At 35.4% G+C, this 17,937-nt stretch overlaps 2 protein-coding genes across 2 annotated transcripts; one reads left to right on the plus strand and one right to left on the minus strand.

The window, feature by feature from the left end:
• Window positions 1–684: 684 nt before the first annotated feature.
• On the minus strand, window positions 685–1,274 carry LOC138348037 (secreted RxLR effector protein 161-like). Its single transcript, XM_069296644.1, has 2 exons — window positions 1,174–1,274; window positions 685–1,075 (listed from the first exon to the last, which is right to left on the minus strand). The coding sequence occupies exons 1-2, from the start codon at window positions 1,272–1,274 to the stop codon at window positions 685–687; spliced, it is 492 nt and encodes a 163-aa protein (XP_069152745.1).
• Window positions 1,275–7,947: 6,673 nt separating this feature from the next.
• On the plus strand, window positions 7,948–9,637 carry LOC101251082 (agamous-like MADS-box protein AGL28). The gene is made up of 2 exons (XM_004237240.2): window positions 7,948–8,171; window positions 9,334–9,637. Exons 1-2 carry the CDS (start codon window positions 7,948–7,950, stop codon window positions 9,635–9,637), a joined length of 528 nt encoding a protein of 175 aa, XP_004237288.2.
• The last annotated feature ends 8,300 nt before the right edge of the window (window positions 9,638–17,937 follow it).

Consider the following 17,937-nt stretch of genomic DNA (forward strand, 5'->3'; position numbering starts at 1 on the left):
TTTGAAATAAAAAGAATGTTAAAGGACAGATGTGGATTTCAAAAAAGAAGTAATGAGGGTTTTTAAAAGGAGTGAAAAGGTGCCAGGTCCGTGATTCGATGTGTCTCTTGAGAGAGAAGCGATGGGACTAACGGTCAGAATGACCGATGACTGACACGTGGCATTATCAACGGTCATAATTTTCACTTTCAAATTAATGTATAATTGGTAACCTGGACAGGCACCAGGTACCATAGCACAGTTACATACTCATTCCCTAGTTGTTCTAGTCATTTTCTTTGCTAGGCTAGTTCTTCCTGAATGTATACCTACAAAAGGTACAAAAGGGATCTTTATTCAAATATTTAAATATTCACACAAAGGATACCTGCACTACAATTTTAGCCATCAAGGGAATTTAATTGTTGGAATCTAAGAACATCACTTAGAGATCAACATGCCCAACTTTAACCGATTTCTCTCAAATTGATCTTTACTGAGAGCCTTGGTGATGATATCTGCAATTTCCTCCTTCGTTGGACAATATGTAACCACAATATTTCCCTTCTCGACATTATCTCTCAAAAATTGATGTCTAACATCAATATGCTTTGTTCTCTTATGATGGACTGGATTCTTTTTCATACTGACAACACTAGTATTGTCACACATAAGAGGAATTGCTTTGATGTGAAATCCAAAATCTTACAAGTGTTGCTTGATCCACAACAACTGTGAACAGCAGGCTGCAGCAGCCACATACTCAGGTTTAGCAGTTGAAAGAGCCACAAAGTTCTGCTTCTTGGTTCCCCAAGAGATGAGTGATGATCCAAGGAAATGAGCCATTCCAGAAGTACTCTTCCTGTCAACTTGATAACCAGCAAAATCAGCATCTGCAAAACCAATTAGATCAAAAGTATCTTCTGCTGGATAGAAGAGAACCAGGTCCCCTGTTTTCTTCAAGTACCTAAGAATGCATTTTGCAGCCTTCAAGTGTGAGTCACGAGGACATGCTTGAAACCTGGCACACATTCCAACACTATAAACAATATCAGGCCTCCTTGCAGTCAGATATAACAAGGATCCAATGATTCCTCTGTACATTGTTTGATTCACAAGAGGATCAGATTCATAGGAGTATCAATAGGTTTAGAGTCAAACATATGGAATTTCTTCAGTAGCTCCTTAATGTACTTTTCCTGACAAATTGAAATTCCATTTGATGATTGCTTGATTTGTAAACCCAGGAAGAATGTCAGTTCACCCATCATGCTCATTTCAAATTCCTTTCCCATTAATGATGAGAATTCTTCACACAAATGTCCTGAAGTAGCTCTAAAAATTATGTCTTCTACATAAACTTGAATGATAAGAAATTCTTGTTCTCGTTTTAATAAGAACAAAGTATTGTCTATCCTGCCTCTTTTGAAACCATTCTTCAGCAGAAACTTTGACAGCCTTTCATACCAAGCTCTTGGAGCCTACTTCAGACCATACATTTCCTTATTCAATCTGAACACATGATCTGGTAACTCTGCATCTTCAAAACCAGGAGGTTGTTTGACAAATACCTCCTCTTTGAGATCTCCATTCAAAAATGCACTCTTCACATCCATTTGATACAGCTTGAACCCCATGAATGCAACAAAAGCTATTAAAATTCTGATAGCCTCCATTCTGACAACAGGTGCAAAAGTCTCATCATAGTCTATTCCCTCTTCTTGATTATATCCTTGAACCACCAACCTGGATTTATTTCTAGTAATCATTCCATTTTCATCAAGCTTGTTTCTGAAAACTTATTTGGTTCCTATTACTGTTCTGCCTACAGGTCGAGGAACCATGTACCATACCTTGCTTCTTTCAAACTGATGAAGTTTTTCTTGCATAGAGTTTATCCAATCTGCACCACTTAATGCTTCTTTCACATTCTTGGGCTCAATAGATGATATGAATGCTGAAAATGCAACTAGATTTCTTGTTTTTGATCTAGTATGAATTCCAGAATTCAAAGGAGAAATAAGATTATCAAGAGGATGTGATGAACTATGCTTCCATCCTGATCTTGGAGCAGACTGGTTGAGCTGATCAGCATGTTCTTCTTCATCAAGAGAAACATCATTTTCTGGGGAGTTTGATGTACTCTGGATGGAATTCTTAGTAGTACCAGGTACCTCATCACACTTTCCCACCTCATCAGCCTCTTCCGATAACTATGATTCTGATCATCACAGTCATTTTTCAGTTGTTGTTCTGCATCAGCTTCACTTCCTTCAATTTTCTGCGAATTGAATAGTTTGATCACATCATCTTCATCATTTGATCCATTATTATTCAAGCTTCCATCTTCATCAAATACAACATGAATGCTTTCTTCAATGCATTGAGTTCTTTTGTTGAATATTCTGTAAGCCTTACTCGATGAAGAATATCCAACAAATACTTCTTCATCACTCCTAGGATCAAATTTCCCCAGATCAACCTTTCCATTGTTCAGCACAAAACACCTGCATCCAAATGCTCTAAGATAGCTCAACATAGGCTTTTTGTTGTTGAGCAGCTAGCTCAGCATAGGCTTTCTGTTGTTGAGCAGCTCATAGGGGGTCTTATTCAAAACAACTCTTATCAGACACCTGTTGGTAACATGACATGCTGTGTTGACAGCTTCAGCCCAGAAATTTTGAGGGAGATTTGATTCAATAATCATAGTTCTGGCAATGTTCACCAAGGTTCTGTTTTTCCTTTCCACTACACCATTTTGTTGAGGAGTTCTAGGAGCAGAAAAATTATGACTCGTACCATTCTCCATGCAGAATTTATCCAGTTTTGAGTTCTCAAACTCAGTACCATGATCAGATCGAATGCTGCAAATGACTTGATGCAATTTGGTTTGAATCATTTTGAAAAACACCACCAACTCTTCAGCTGTTTCTCCCTTTGATTTCAAGAATCTTGTCCATGTATATCTCGAGTAATCATCAACAATCACCAAAATGTATTTCTTGCCATTTCTGCTTTGAACATTCAAGGGTCCACACAAGTCCATGTGAAGCAGCTCTAGTGTTCTTGATGATGTTACTTGGTTTTTAGGCTTAAAGGATGATCTGATTTGTTTTCCTTTAACATAAGCTTCACAGATTTTATTTTCAGCAAACTTCAGCTTTGGCAGACCTCGGACCAGGTCCTTAAAAATCAGTTTGTTCAATAAAGATGAGCTCACATGCCCCAGCCTACGATGCCAAAGGTCAGCATTCTCATTTTGAGCACTAAGACATGTCAGATCATCTCCTGAGACGTTTCCAAGTTGACCACATACATATTTTTACTTCTGTGAGCAGTGAGAATTACCTTTTTTGTAGTTAGACTCACCACAGTGCACTTCTCAGAAGTAAATTTGACTTCATTTCCTTTGTCACAGATTTGAGACACGCTCAACAAACTGTACTTCAACCCATCCACATGATACACATTGTCAATTGAATCTTCAAGAGATCTTCCCACTTTGCCAACTCCCAAAATGTACCCCTTCTTTCAATCACCAAAAGAGACACCTCCTCCTTGAAGTGTCTTGAGTGAGAGGAAATTTTTTACATCACCAGTCATATGTTTAGAGCATCCACTGTCCATATACCAACATTGACTGCTGCTTCTCTCACTCACTTGCACCAAGAATCAATTGTTCAGCTTGGGAACCCATTTCAATTTGAGTTCCCAGAAGGCAGACAAAGGAGTGATCAGATTGTATTTAGTCCAATAGGGTAGATTTTCAAGCTTTCTAACAAAGGACATTGGAGCAGTGATAAATTTTTTCTTTGAAAATATGTGAGTTGAAACATGCTTTGGAGGACCAGATCTCTCTTTTGGTAAATTTTGACTTTCAACATAATTAGAGAGTCTTTAATAGGAGTTTCTCCAGCCAGCACACTCTCCCCTTAAATGCCCATTCTTACCACAATGAAGATAGAGTAGATTGTTAGACACAAACACATACTTACTGTGAGGATTATAAGGAGGAGTGATGTTCAAACTTCCTAGTCCTTTCTTATTGAAATTACTCTGATTTGGTGCATTTGACCATAACTTTGAGGATTTTGTCCACTTAAGAGATTTTTCAAGTTCTTCCTAAAAATTTGACAATATCCTTTTCTAATTTTTTGCTCTTCTCCAATGACAGACCAAGGTTTTTCTCAGAGTTTTTCAATTTTTCTTGAATTTCAACTTGTAAACCATTTGACATTCCATTTAGGTTTTCAGCTTCTTCAGTTATCTGATTCAACTGGTTCTTAAGTTCCAAATTATCAAACTCTAGAGACACCATTCTTGACATTTTCTCTTCAAGTTTAACTTTGTTTTCAGTTAAACTGTCAAGTTCAACATTCATGGTGTCTCTTTCACATGTTAACTCAATTACAGAAAATCATGACTTTTGCCAACGTTCTCAATTTTTTAAGAGAATAATTATCTAAGTCATTTTTCATATCAAGAAGAGTTACCTGGTCGTCCTCTTCTTCATTTTCTGTATGAGCCATGAGAGAAAACATTTCATTGAAAATGGTTTCCTCCTCATGTACAGACACCATAGACACATCATTTGATTCATCAGGATCTTCTGAATCACTTGAAGAATCACCCCACGCAGCAAGAGCCTTTTTGACCACCAAGTCTGCAACAGCTTTTCGATCTCTCTTACCGAGTACCACGTCCCTTCTTTTCTCTTTGTCACTTCTTGGTTTTTGATATTCGTTGTTTTTATTCTTGAGCAGAGGACACTCTCTGATAAAGTGTCCAGCTTTTCCACACTTGTATCATGTATCACCTTGAGTAGCATTTCGAAGACCATTTGTTCCTCTTTTAAAAACATTGTTTTTTCTCACAATTTTTTGAAATCTACGCGATAAGATATGCCATATCATCATCACTGGAATCTTCATCTAATTTGTACTTCAGCATCAATGACTTATCCTTTTTAGCTTCCTTGTTTGATGCATCCTAATTTTGGTTCATCTCATGTGTCTTAAGATTTCCAATCAAAGCATCCATAGTCATCACCTTCAAATCTTTGGCTTCTGTGATGACATCAACCTTGCTTTCCCATGATTTTGGAAGAATTTGAAGTACTTTTCTGACTTGTTTGCTCATGCTTATAGGTTCACCAAGACTTCGCAGCTCATTTGTAATGGAAGACAATTTTGTGAACTTGTCATGAATTGTTTCTCCTTCCTTCATTTTGTAGTTCTCATACCATGAGGTACGCATGCCAATCTTTGATTCTTTGACTTGTTCTGTTCCTTCATGAGAAGTCTTTAAACAGTCCCAAATTTCCTTAGCAGACTCACAAGCTGAAACCCTGTTGAACTCATCAGGTCCTATCCCACAAACAAGAAGAGTTTTTGCTTTGTATCCCTTCTCAATCTTTTTTCTATCAGCTTCGTCGTATTTCTGTCTAGGTTTTGGAACAAGACTAGTTTTCTCTCCATCCTTTTCTTCTATCATCGGAATAAACGGTCCATCAAGTACAATATCCCATAACTCGCTGTCTTCAGTCATGAGGTAATCATGCATTTTAACTTTCCACCAACTGTAGAAATGTCCATTAAAAAGGGGAGGTCTTGATGACGACTGACCTTCTTCGAGATTAAGTGGAGAAGCCATTCTAGATCAAATATCACTTCCTTGGTTTTAACCAAATAGAGAGTGCCTGCTCTGATACCACTTGATAGATTATATGCCTTCACTTAACAGAATAATGGACCAGGTCCCTTACTACACTAATGAATATAACCATAAAGTTAAATGCAGTAAAATCAACACAATGATTTTACGTGGAAACCTCCTTGCTTAAGGGAGTAAAACCACGACCTGTCTCACAGGATTTTTAATCGTTTTCACTAATCTTCAAAAGAAAAAGTAAAACACGATTACAACAAATGTGAGAAGAAGTTTTTAATCTCACGTTTAAGCAATAGTATCTATTTCTTAAAAAGCCTAAGTAGAAAACAGTCTACCCACTAAGCTATCCCACTTGGACAACTAGACTTTTAACACTACCCACTGATTCCTTTATAGTTTCAGTAATAGTTTACAATATAAGAACAAGAGAATATATTCCTAAACAGCTACACTAAAAGCTTCAGATATTACTACTGTTCTTGGAGTAATTCTACCTTTCGTTTTCTAGCAGCCTTTGCGAATGTTCTTGAAAAGTTCTATCTCAAGTTGCAAAAACTACTAAAGATGTTTAGGAAAGTGCCTTTTATATGCACAAGTCACTTTCCTTAAACTCTTTGCCATTGGTTGGAGAAGTCTCACTTTCTGACGCCATCGGGAAGTGTGCACCTATTTTCTGTACCGTCTCAAGCTGGCAGTCAACTGGCTCGTCACAATGAGAGTCTGATACCTCTAAAAGGTCCCTTGGTTTGTTTCATCTTCAAAACTCAAGTAAGAAACTTGGTGCCTTTACAAGGTCCCTACGTTTGTCAAATCATCAAAACTGCAAATAACACTATCATTTAAGATCTTTCCTTACATTCAGGCTTGAATCTTACATCGTAAAGGATCAATTTACATATCTTTTCTAAGTTTGACCAGCCGTAAGAAAAAATTTCAGTTATGGCATAGTAAACCTTCTTTCAGGATCATGTTCCAAGCCTCTGTTTCCTCCCAAAATACAGTTGGGTCTCCATGGATGTAAGTAATATCTTTGATAGGAATAGACATTTTGATTTTGTTAAAAGTTGTTGCAGTTCAATGGTAGTTTGGTGGTTGGTTCACCAACATGGAGCGTAGAGATAACGTCTACCAACTAAGTTAATATGATTAAAATTTAGGATTTTGGTACAAATTCCTTTGGTATCTCATCACTACCACTGGAATACTATATTATGGTAACACATATGTTGAGAAAAGACAAGTACGAAGAAAGTTTCATTAGGACAAAATTTATATAAGTTTTAGAAACATCAAAAAACTCATTTGAAAGGGAATGTAAAGAGAAATAGTCAATGTATTTGTATGGTATTATTTAGTACTATGTTTGGTAGGAATACGAGACCTAGTTATACCTAATTTATAGACCCTACATGATATATGACGTATTTGGCGATATTAGGAATACATATAATTCAATACCTCACTATAAGTCTATGTAAAATAAAAAAAGATATTCCTTAAATTGTTTTAACGATTTTATTTATTTTCTGTATTTTATGTTTTGTACTAATAAATTTACTAAAATAAATAAGCTTACAATTTTCATAATTTAGAGAGAGTTATTTGTCATTAAATAAATTCAATACAAATAAATATAATATTTGAAATGTGAGTTATTTATTATTTAGTAATTAAAAAGGCAAATATATCACTACATGAAGTTTGTGATTTTTATTGAATGTGGGTCTCAAAATAATAATTAACTAGGAAAATCCAATGGTAAATGCAAAATTTGTGTTATCATTAAATCATAAAGGTTTTATGAATTATTTAATATATTTTTTTTAATGTTGTTCTAAAATAAAATGACGTTCAAGTACTATCTAGTAATATAATACTAATAAGGAAACATATTCAAAATTAAAATATTATATTTTAAAAAAAATGTTCTCAAATAAAATGTCGGTCACGTGAAATATAATAATATAATTCTAATTAGGAAAAATATTTATTTTTAAAGCATAAAGGTTTTAAAAATCATTTAATCTATTTCTAAAAAAAACAAAATTATTCTCAAATAAAATGGCTGTCAAGTGCAATAAAACAATATAATTCTAATTAGAAAAAATATTTATAGCATAATTACACCGAATGAAGGGTAAGTGAATCTAATGTTTTTAATTTTCAATACTTTTCTTCAATGCAAAAAAAGGAAAGAACATAAATTGCTAGTCTCCCAAGATTTCCTATATAAAGTTGTTGGTGTTCATACCAAAAATCACAATTTTACCTTCACAATTTCTTAGTGATAGTTTAGACATGGCAACAAGGATCAACAAGGGTTCTCAAAGGGTTGACATGGTGAAAATGAAGAATGCGAGGAACTTACAAGTTACGTTCTCTAAGCGTCTTGCTGGTCTGTTAAAAAAGGCTCTTGAACTTTGTATGTTGTGTGGTGCTAAAATTATCATTGTGGCATTTTCACCGAGCGATAATGGAGATTTCTCCTTTGGTCCCACTAGCATAAGCCCATCGGTGGAGAGGTTCCTTGGGAGGAAATTTCCACAACCAAATAATGATGTTCACAATCAACAAATCGTGGCTCTTATAGAAGGTGGTATTTGTGAGCTCAATACCAAGCTCAGGAACCTCGAGGGGATTCTTGAGATGGAAATAAATCGCGGACCATCCCTTGGAGAATTAGGAAGATAGCTAATGGTCTATGGTAGGAATATTTTATTGAAGAACATAGCTTATTCCAAGTACAATACTTGAAGAGGACAATGGTAATTCTTAAAAACAAGGTTTAAGAGGAGGAACAAATGGTTAACTCCTCCTAATTCTGTTATGTAAAATTCCTCATATGGACACCGTGTTGGTTGACGCTTTACCTATAGTGTTAGTGGATCTACTTCTTCTATAGTTCCCAATTACTAGTGTGCGTGTTATGGAAATATTGAAAGTAAAATTAAAAACATAGTAGTCTGTTAAGTGACTATGTTCATCTGTCATTTGAGGTGTTCATCATGAAATGTTCATGAGTTATGTTTCATTTGAAGTCGGTAGTAAGTGTTCTGTTCAATTATGATTCAGTCGAGAATAATAATTTTTATTATATATGTTATGTTCTAAGTCCATTTTCATGTTGATTTTATCATTTGAATTTCATAACATATAATCTCTTCTTTATCAAAATATATCAAGATATTACACACTTTGTAGAAAAAAATGTGACATACCTATAATATCATATATCACGCTAGAATTTATTTCTTCAATACAATCGAGAATCTCCTCCACATTATGAAACCCATGCAGTATTAGTTACTCAAGCATCGCAAAATTATCATTACCTGCTTTCCACCTTTGCAGATCTGCTTCTATAATTCTTAGATATTTTGATTTGCGAAACATAACATCTTCATTTAGTCTCCAATCTGTTCCAGCGAATGCATAAAATTGTTAGAGATTAGGTAAATTAGCCAACAAAGTCATGACTTCCCATGCTATACAAATACCTTTTAAGGAAAATATCCCTGAGTAAATCATGATCGGATCAATGGATTGCCAAATCTTTAGCGCTCTTAAATTCGGAGTTCTTCTTTTGATTTATGCGGAAAAAAGAGCATAATTAAGATAAAGTATGTGTTTAAGTTATTGAGAAGCAAAGGTTTTCTTCAATACTATGATATTTTGTCTCAATAGGATTAGATATATATTGTTGCAATATCCAGAAGATGCATGCTTGAAAAATTTTGTGGTAGTAAATGAAGCTTTCCAAGTGGCTGCAATGATTGAGAAGTTGCCTTCTACGTGGAACGACTTCAAGAATTATCTAAAGCGCAAGCATAAGGAAATGAATCTTGAAGTTCTTGTGATTCGGCTCAAGATTGAGGAAGATAACAAAACCATCGAAAAAAAGTCATGTAAGAGTCCAACAATCATTAGAGTTAATATTGTTGAAGAAGCTCCTACTAAAGAGAAAAAGAGAAAGAAGTCCAACGGATAGAAGTCAGAACATGCCAAAAAGAAATTCAAAGACAATTGTTACAACTGAGGTAAGGCTGGTCATAGGTCTTATGATTGTTGTGCTCCAATAAAGAAAAAGACAAAGTCAAAAACAAAAGTCAAGCAAACATAGTGGAAGAGATGCAAGATGCAGATGACTTATGCCCAATGATCTCGGAGTGTAACTTAATTGGAAATCCCAAGAAGTGGTTTCTTGACTCAGGTGCCACTCGACATATTTGCTCTGCGAAGAAGCCTTTGCAACATATACTCTTGCTGAGTACGATGAAGATTTGTTCATGGGAAATATAGAAACACTAAGGATTACAGGTACTGAGAAAGTAATATTGAAAATGACATCCGACTAGGTGTTGACTTGAACAATGTTCTGCATCTCCCTACTATTAGAAAGAATTTAGTTTCTGCTGCACTACTCATTAACAAAAAGTTTAACTGTGTCCTAGTTAGTGATAAAGCTGTAATAAGTAAGATGAATTGTTCATAAGAAAGGCTACTTCAATGAGCGCATATTCAAACTGAATGTAATGATTCTTGACAATATTAATAAGAATTCTGTTTCTTTTTACTTATTGGAGTCAAATGATTTATGGCACGCCTGTTTGGGCCATGTAAAATACAAAGCCTTCAAAATTGGTTATTTTAGAAGTATTGTCTGATTTTAAATGTGAAAAATCAAAATATGAAATTTGTGTGGAAAGTAAGTTTGTTAACCATCCTTACATGTCTGTTGAAAGAAATTCAAAATCTTTAGAATTAATTCACACAGATATATGTGATATGAAGTCAACACCATCTTGTGGTGGAAAAAAGTATTTTATAACTTTTATTGACGATTTCACTCAATTTTGTTATGAATCTTTTCTTAATAGTAAGGATGGGGAAATTAATGTATTTAAGAAATACAAAAATGAAGTGGAGAACCAATTGAATCTAAAGATAAAAATAATTAGAAGTGATTGGGGTGGAGAATACGAATTTTCTTTTGCAGAGATATGTTTAGAATATAGTACTATTCATCAAACTACTGCACCCTACACACCACAGTCAAAAGATTTGGCAGAATGGAAGAATAGAACATTAAAAGAAATGATGAATGTATTAATGATCAATTCTGATTCACAGCGAGACCTTTGGGGGGGGGGGGAACCATCCTTACGACTAATAAGATACTCAATAGGATCACCCATAGCAAAACACAATCAATTCCATATGAATTGTGGTAAGGAAGAAAACCCAACTTGAAATATTTCAATGTGCGAGGGTGTCTAGCCAAGGTAGTGTTACCTTTACCCAAAAGGGTTAAAATTAGATTCAAAATGGTAGATTGTGTATTTATTGAATATGTTTTGAACAGTATATTCTTCCTATTTTTGATTCACAAATTTGATAATCCTGAGATTAATGTTAATACAATGATTGAGTCAGATAATACAGAGTTCTTTGAATACATTTATCTGTATAAAACTGAATGTTAGTTGACAAGTGAAAGACCTAAAGATCATAGAATGAATCAATGAAAAATACACTACCTAGTGAGGATTCTAGGCATCACACTCGCCAACGGAAACCCACTTCTTTCGGATCAGATTTTGTGGCATTGTTGCTAGAAATTGAGCTTCAAACATTTAAACAAACTATGTCTTCGTCTGAGTCAACTTATTGAAAAGAAGTTGTCAATAGTGAGATCGAATAAATTTTAAGTAATCATACTTGGGACTTGGCTGACCTTCGTCCAGGAAATAAATATTTAGGATCAAAGTGGTGGATCTTTAAAAGGAAGATGAAAATTGATGGAACTATTGAAAAATATAAGGCTAGACTTGTATTCAAAGGATAAAAAAAAAGGTCTTGACTATTTTGACGCACACTCTCCAGCAACAAGGATAACATCAATTAGGGTGTTAATAGCACTAGTGGGCAGTGTATGATCTTAAAATTTACCAAATGAATGTAAAGACATCCTTCTTAAATGGAGAGTTGGAGGAAGAAATTTACATGGAATAACCTGAAGTGTTTGTAGTTCATGGTAAAGAAAAAAAAGTATGTAGACTTGTGAAGTTACTTTATGGGCTCAAGCAAGCACCCAAACAATGAAATGCTAAATTTGACCAAACAATGTTAGCAAATGGATTCAAGATTAACGAATGTGATAAGTGTGTTTACATAGAAAACATTCAGAATCATGAAGTCATTATTTATTAGTATGTTGATGACATGTTAATACTGAGTAAAGATATTGATGATATAAATTCTATTTAGCTCATATTGTCCAGCAAGTTCGATACAAAGGACTTAGGAGTAGCTGATTTGATCTACGGGATCAAGATTTTCAAAACGCCTCAGCGACTAGCATTATCTCAATCTCATTATATTGAAAGAGTATTGGATAAGTTCAAGTACTTGAAATTCAATGTTGTGAAAACTCCAATTGATTTAAGATTTACATTTTAAAAGAATGAAGGTGAAAGTGACTCTTAATTAGAATATGCCAGAGTATTGGGAAGTTTGATGTATATTATGACTTGTAAAGGACTAGATATTGCATGTACTATTAGTAAATTGAGTCGGTTCACTGGTAATACGAATCAAACTCATTGGATGACAGTGAAATGTGTGTTGGGGTATTTGAAACATACACAACACAATGCTTTGCATTATAATAAATATCTTACTATGATTAAATGATAAACTGATGCAAATTAGATCACCGGGTCAAATTAAGTAAAATCCATAAGTGGTTATGTGTATACACTTGGTGGAGGAGCAATCTCTTGGAAATCATTCATACAGACATGTATCACTCGTTATACAATGAAATCTGAATTCATTGCTTTAGATATGGCTAGCAAATAAGCTGAATGGCTATGGAACTTCCTAGAGGATATTCCATTTTGGGCCAATCCTGTGGAACCTATTTGCGTACATTGCGATAGTCAAACAACAATAGGTAGGGCAGGGAGCATCATGTACAACGGTAAGTCTCGTCATATACGATGGAGACATAACAATGTAAGAAAACTGGTCTATACTGGAATTATCACAATTGACTATGTGAAGTCAAGCGATAATTTGACTTTTCCACTAACGAAAGACCTAGCGAGAGAGATAGTTGAAAGATCATCTAAGGGAATGGATTTATGCCTTAGGACAAGTCAGCATGTCAGTAACTCTATCTTGAAGACTGGAGATCCCAAGAGCTAGATTCAAGGAAAAAAAATAAAGTTGTGAGTGACGGTTTGACATTGTCAATCAACTCAATCCATTCTCTTGATGAAAACGAAGACAATGTTCAAGAAAAAAGTTAAGACTTTAAGGCTTGTTAATGAGTTAATAAAGCTTAAGGTTTTTAATCATTTGCCAAGTTTGGAAGATTTGGCTAAATACAGTATCTACATATGACACGATTAAAAATTACTTATGTGAGTGTGAAGTGTAAGCTGCTTCAAAGAGATTTTATGTCAAAAGCCTATTCTTTATACACTCATGAAATCACGAGGTGTTCATGGCTGAAACGAACACAACCATGAGAATGATAAACGGAAAAGGGTTAATTGTGTGCCATATCGTTGTCTAGGTATACACTAAATCTCGATTGTTTAAAGATATCGTATCTACCAATTGACCGAGTATATCCGACATATGGTCACTACGGAAATTCCAAGATGAAACCTACTTATCCAGATGCAATTAATCATTGCCAGTAAAGTACACTTTGTCCGTGCATTCCTATGTTATAACCAGTTCTTATTAACGTGGGGGATTGTTGGGTATGTAGCAAAAATTAATGGGAGCTGGAGGGAAGATGAAAAGAAAGGAACTTGAAAATTTGGAAACTTGAAAGTCTCTTATGCTTTTGTGAAAGGCATTTGTTCCTCATCGGTGGTGGAAAGAAAAATAGGAGAGTTTAAATATAGAAGCACTCCTAATAATCATTAAAAGGTTTTGAAACAGGGTCTTGCTGTCGTCATCATCACTTTACTCGGCTTTGACTTTGGAAAATGATCGATGGAAAGATTATTTTTTGGACAAAGATTATTTTAATTCTTTAATTATTTATTTATTTAAATAATTAACTTAAATTTAATGGATAAAATATTTTCAATTAATTAGTTGATAACAAAAATATTTTCAATTATCTAGTTGAGATTAACCGACTTTCAGTTTTTTAATTAAATAACCCGACCAATTTGGATCAGCACGACCCATTTCATTTAATTCTTTCCCGCTTTATTTTGAATTTTCCACCATTTAAAAATTTCTGTTCTGAAAAATTGTAACTTTCAGGAACAGCCAGGACCACTTGAATGATTGCAAACTTTCACTAACGGTCGTGTGTATTCTTAAAGGTTAAAACCTTCCAAAAATGTTCTTCTTGCCTATAAATACCACTTAATCTGCAAAAATTTTCCTTACGAATTTTCCTAATTTCTTCTTCTTCTTCTTCTTCATCTACAGAAAAAATTCTTCGTGTAGTTTACTATTGTTGAGTGTTTTGTTAACAGTAGAGTTTTTTGTGTCTAGACACCGGTGATTGACATTATTCTATCTTGGGAGGATATATTTCAAATCGAACCACGAATACTAGAGGGGAATAATTATTTCAGGGGACACTGTGCATTCAGTGAACTTGATTTCTTCTATTTTTATCTTCCAGATTCTGGTACGTTTACATATTTTAGTTTTTCTGAATTAATTTATGTTCATTTCCCTTACTAATTCATTGAATGTTTTGGTAACTTCGTGTTTCTGCAAAGTTTTGTAAGAATCAGTAATTATGTTTTCAGACACAGATTGACAACATAGGTGAATTCATCAATTGTACACAACTTTTAATACACCATCCTTTTATTAAGAAATATGAATTCATTAAGAGTTAATAACTCATCCCTCCTTTTTAGTAGCAGCTTAAACTCTAAGTTAGTGCACAGAGCAAATATCAACTTGCTATTACCTATATGAACCTACTTCATGGTATCTCCAATCATATAGGTTGGGTTCCCATCGCTGTTTACTATCAATTGACCTTAAACCCAGTTCTATTGAGGTCTGATGAATTAATTTTCTTCCCACTAGTTTAGTTAGTGAATTAAAAAAATTCAGTTCATACGTCACATAACCAATTGCAATAATTTCATCTTTTAACAGCGGCTTAACGACATGATGCGTCAATTTCATATGTCTTATCTTATAATTGTAAGATTTATTCTTCATAATAGCAATTGCGGCTTCACAATCCCGACGTATAAACAGATGAGACAGTTCATACTTATCAAACGGATCCATAATTCATCCTTTATAAAACGGATCAACAATTCACCATTTATTAAAAGGATTGCTAATTATCCGTTATTAAATGGATCAACATTTCATCATTCATCGAAGGGAAAAAAATTCATCACTCACCGAAGGGATCAACAATTCATCCTTCATTGAAGGGATATTCGGTAAGAAATTTCTTAGTCATTCATCCTCATAATCAGCCAACTCCAAAGCTATAAACTCTGATGCCAAAGTCGATCTAGAAATGATCGTCTGTTAGCTGATTTTTAGGATACAATAACAACACCTAAGGTAAACACATATCTTCTGGTGTTTTTTTTCCATCTGAATCAGAGATCTAGATTTCATCACAATATCCTTCTAAATTAGAAAAAAACCATTATACATGACACCAAGAATAATAGTTCCTCTCAAATATTTTATTAGTATATTCAACGCAAACCAATACTCATTATTGAGATTATTAGTATATCTACTCAATCTACAAATGTAACGACCTGTTAGTCGTTTTGAGCAGTAGAGTTTATTTCTGGTAATTACTGTCTGAGTTGATGGATCCCACGACGGAACGTCATGGGCACGACGGACCATCGAGGGTGTGTCGTTCCAAAACACTTGGAATTCTGAAAAATTGGGTACTGAGAACAACTCTCTGAACTTCGCGACGACATGGCAGGACGGACCGTCGTGGGCACGACGGACCGTCACAGGCCCTTCAGTAAATTTCAGTCTCTGAACTCTGTGACGATACAGCAGGACGGACCGTCGCAGGCACGACGGCCCGACACAGACTGCATGACCCCGACTGGGTCGGATTCCTGTTAAATATTTTAAGGGGCGTTTTGGACTGTTCCTGCTTATAATTATAAAGTTAGTAATTTAATGTTAATAATTTAATTACTTGGGGGTTAAAAGAGAGAACCTTGAAACAAGTAGTGGGGTATTTTATCATCTTTTATACTTAATTATATGCTAATTAGGATAAAAGAAAAAGGGTTTGAATAAGAAAAAGAAAAAGAACAGAGAGAGAGGGAGAAATGATCGATTGAGAGAGAGGAAGAACGCAGCTTTGGGAGAGTAGATTGCATGATCACAATTCTTCGGTGGAGGTAGGTTATGGCTTATGCTATTCGTAGTAAACTCTTAATAGCGAATGATATGTATTGGGTAGTGTTGTAAACCCTTCTATATGCTTAATTGTATGATTGCATGAATGTGATTATATAATTGTGATAAAATAAGCATGATGAAGCTATTGAATCCTAAATCTTGAAAACCCTAATCTACTTTGTTAATGATGATGCCTTGGTATAAAAGAAGGCTTGATGAACGAAAGTAGTGAGATTAGGGGATCGGGTGTCACGTTCCGGCACTAGGATAGTATGATGAGGATCGGAGTGTCACGTTCCAACACCAGGATAGTATATGGATCGGGTGCCACGTTCTGGTACCAGGATAGTATATGGATCGGAGTGCCATGTTCCGGCACCAGGATAGAATATGAATCGGGTGTCACGTTCGGACACCAGGATAGTCTGATGAGGATCGGAGTGTCACGTTTCGACACCAGGATAGTATATGGAGCGGAGTGTCACGTACCGACACGAGAGAAATAAAGATAATGAATCTTAAAAGATGTTAATATACTCAATTTAATGAACCTAATTCCCAAATGAGTATGATGGGGAAGCGTGAGTCCTTATTGATGTGCTTGGTGTTGTGACCAAGGGTTATGGTAATTGTAAATGCCGCATGTAGAGTATTGTAGTTGATTTTATGATATTATCTGATATATACTGTTTTCTATTTTGAGTTGGCCAATGATATCTACTCAGTACTCGTTTTTTGTACTGACCCCTACTTGTAATTGTTTTTCTTTGTTATTTGTGGAGTGCAGCAAACGTACCATCATCTTTAACTCAACCGCAACTCTAGCCAGTCTTCATTACACCGGATTTCAGGGTAAGCTAATGCTTCTAGCTTGGACTGGATCTTCTTCTTCATGTCTTGATGCCTTGAAGTTCCGGCATCGACTAGCTTTTTATTTATTCTAGCTTTCTAGATACTCTTAGAATTAGTAATTGAGGATAGATGTTCTTGTGGTGATGACTTCCAGATTTTGGGAATAATAAGTATTGAGTTTTTAGATGTTATTTAACCAATTTTCATTAATGAGTTTAAGTCTTCCGCATTATATTCTGTTTATTATGGTTGAAATGTTGGGGTTTAGATTGGTTGGTTCACTCACATAGGAGGGTAACTGTGGGTGCCACTCGCGGACCGCTTTGGGTCGTGACAAACTTGGTATCAGAGCATTAGGTTCGTTGGTCTCATCACACAAGAACGAGTCTAGTAGAGTTTAAGGAACGGTAGGGGGACACCTTTACTTTTCTTTGAGAGGCTATAAGACTTTAGGAAAAATTCCATTGTTTCTTTCTTTCGTGCTATTACTTGGATCCAATTGGTATCTAGGTGATACAAATTGGCATCTGATCATCTTTACTCTATTTCGCAGATGGTTAGAACTAGAGCAACAACTACGCCAACACCAGCACCGGCAAGACATGGTGCGTCTGAGCCAGCCACTGGGGCTGTTGCTCGAAGAGGAGCAGTGACAAGGGGTCGTGGTAGAGGTCGTGGGAGGACATCCTCTAGAGGAAGAGTACAAGCACCTGTCCCATTTAGTACTAGGGCGGTGACTCCTCCACCGACTGAGGAAGTAGTAAGAGAGGGTGAGGAAGGGGAAAGTGAGCAAGTGCAGAATGAGGAATTACCACCCCAACCTACCCCAGAGATGATTAATCAGGTTCTTGCTTATCTTAGTGGGTTAACTGATCAAGGACAGACACCTCCAGTATTTTCTGCACCAGCACCTCAGGTTCCGGAAGTACGACTGGCCGCTGCTGAGGATCCCCGCATGGATGCCTCATTGGAAATAGGCACGTTTCCTCGTTTGACTACATGGCCTATAATGACAAGCGATCAGCATGAACTTTTTAG

The sequence above is a fragment of the Solanum lycopersicum genome, chromosome 4, assembly GCF_036512215.1.
Source record: "Solanum lycopersicum chromosome 4, SLM_r2.1".
Lineage (NCBI taxonomy): Eukaryota > Viridiplantae > Streptophyta > Magnoliopsida > Solanales > Solanaceae > Solanum > Solanum lycopersicum.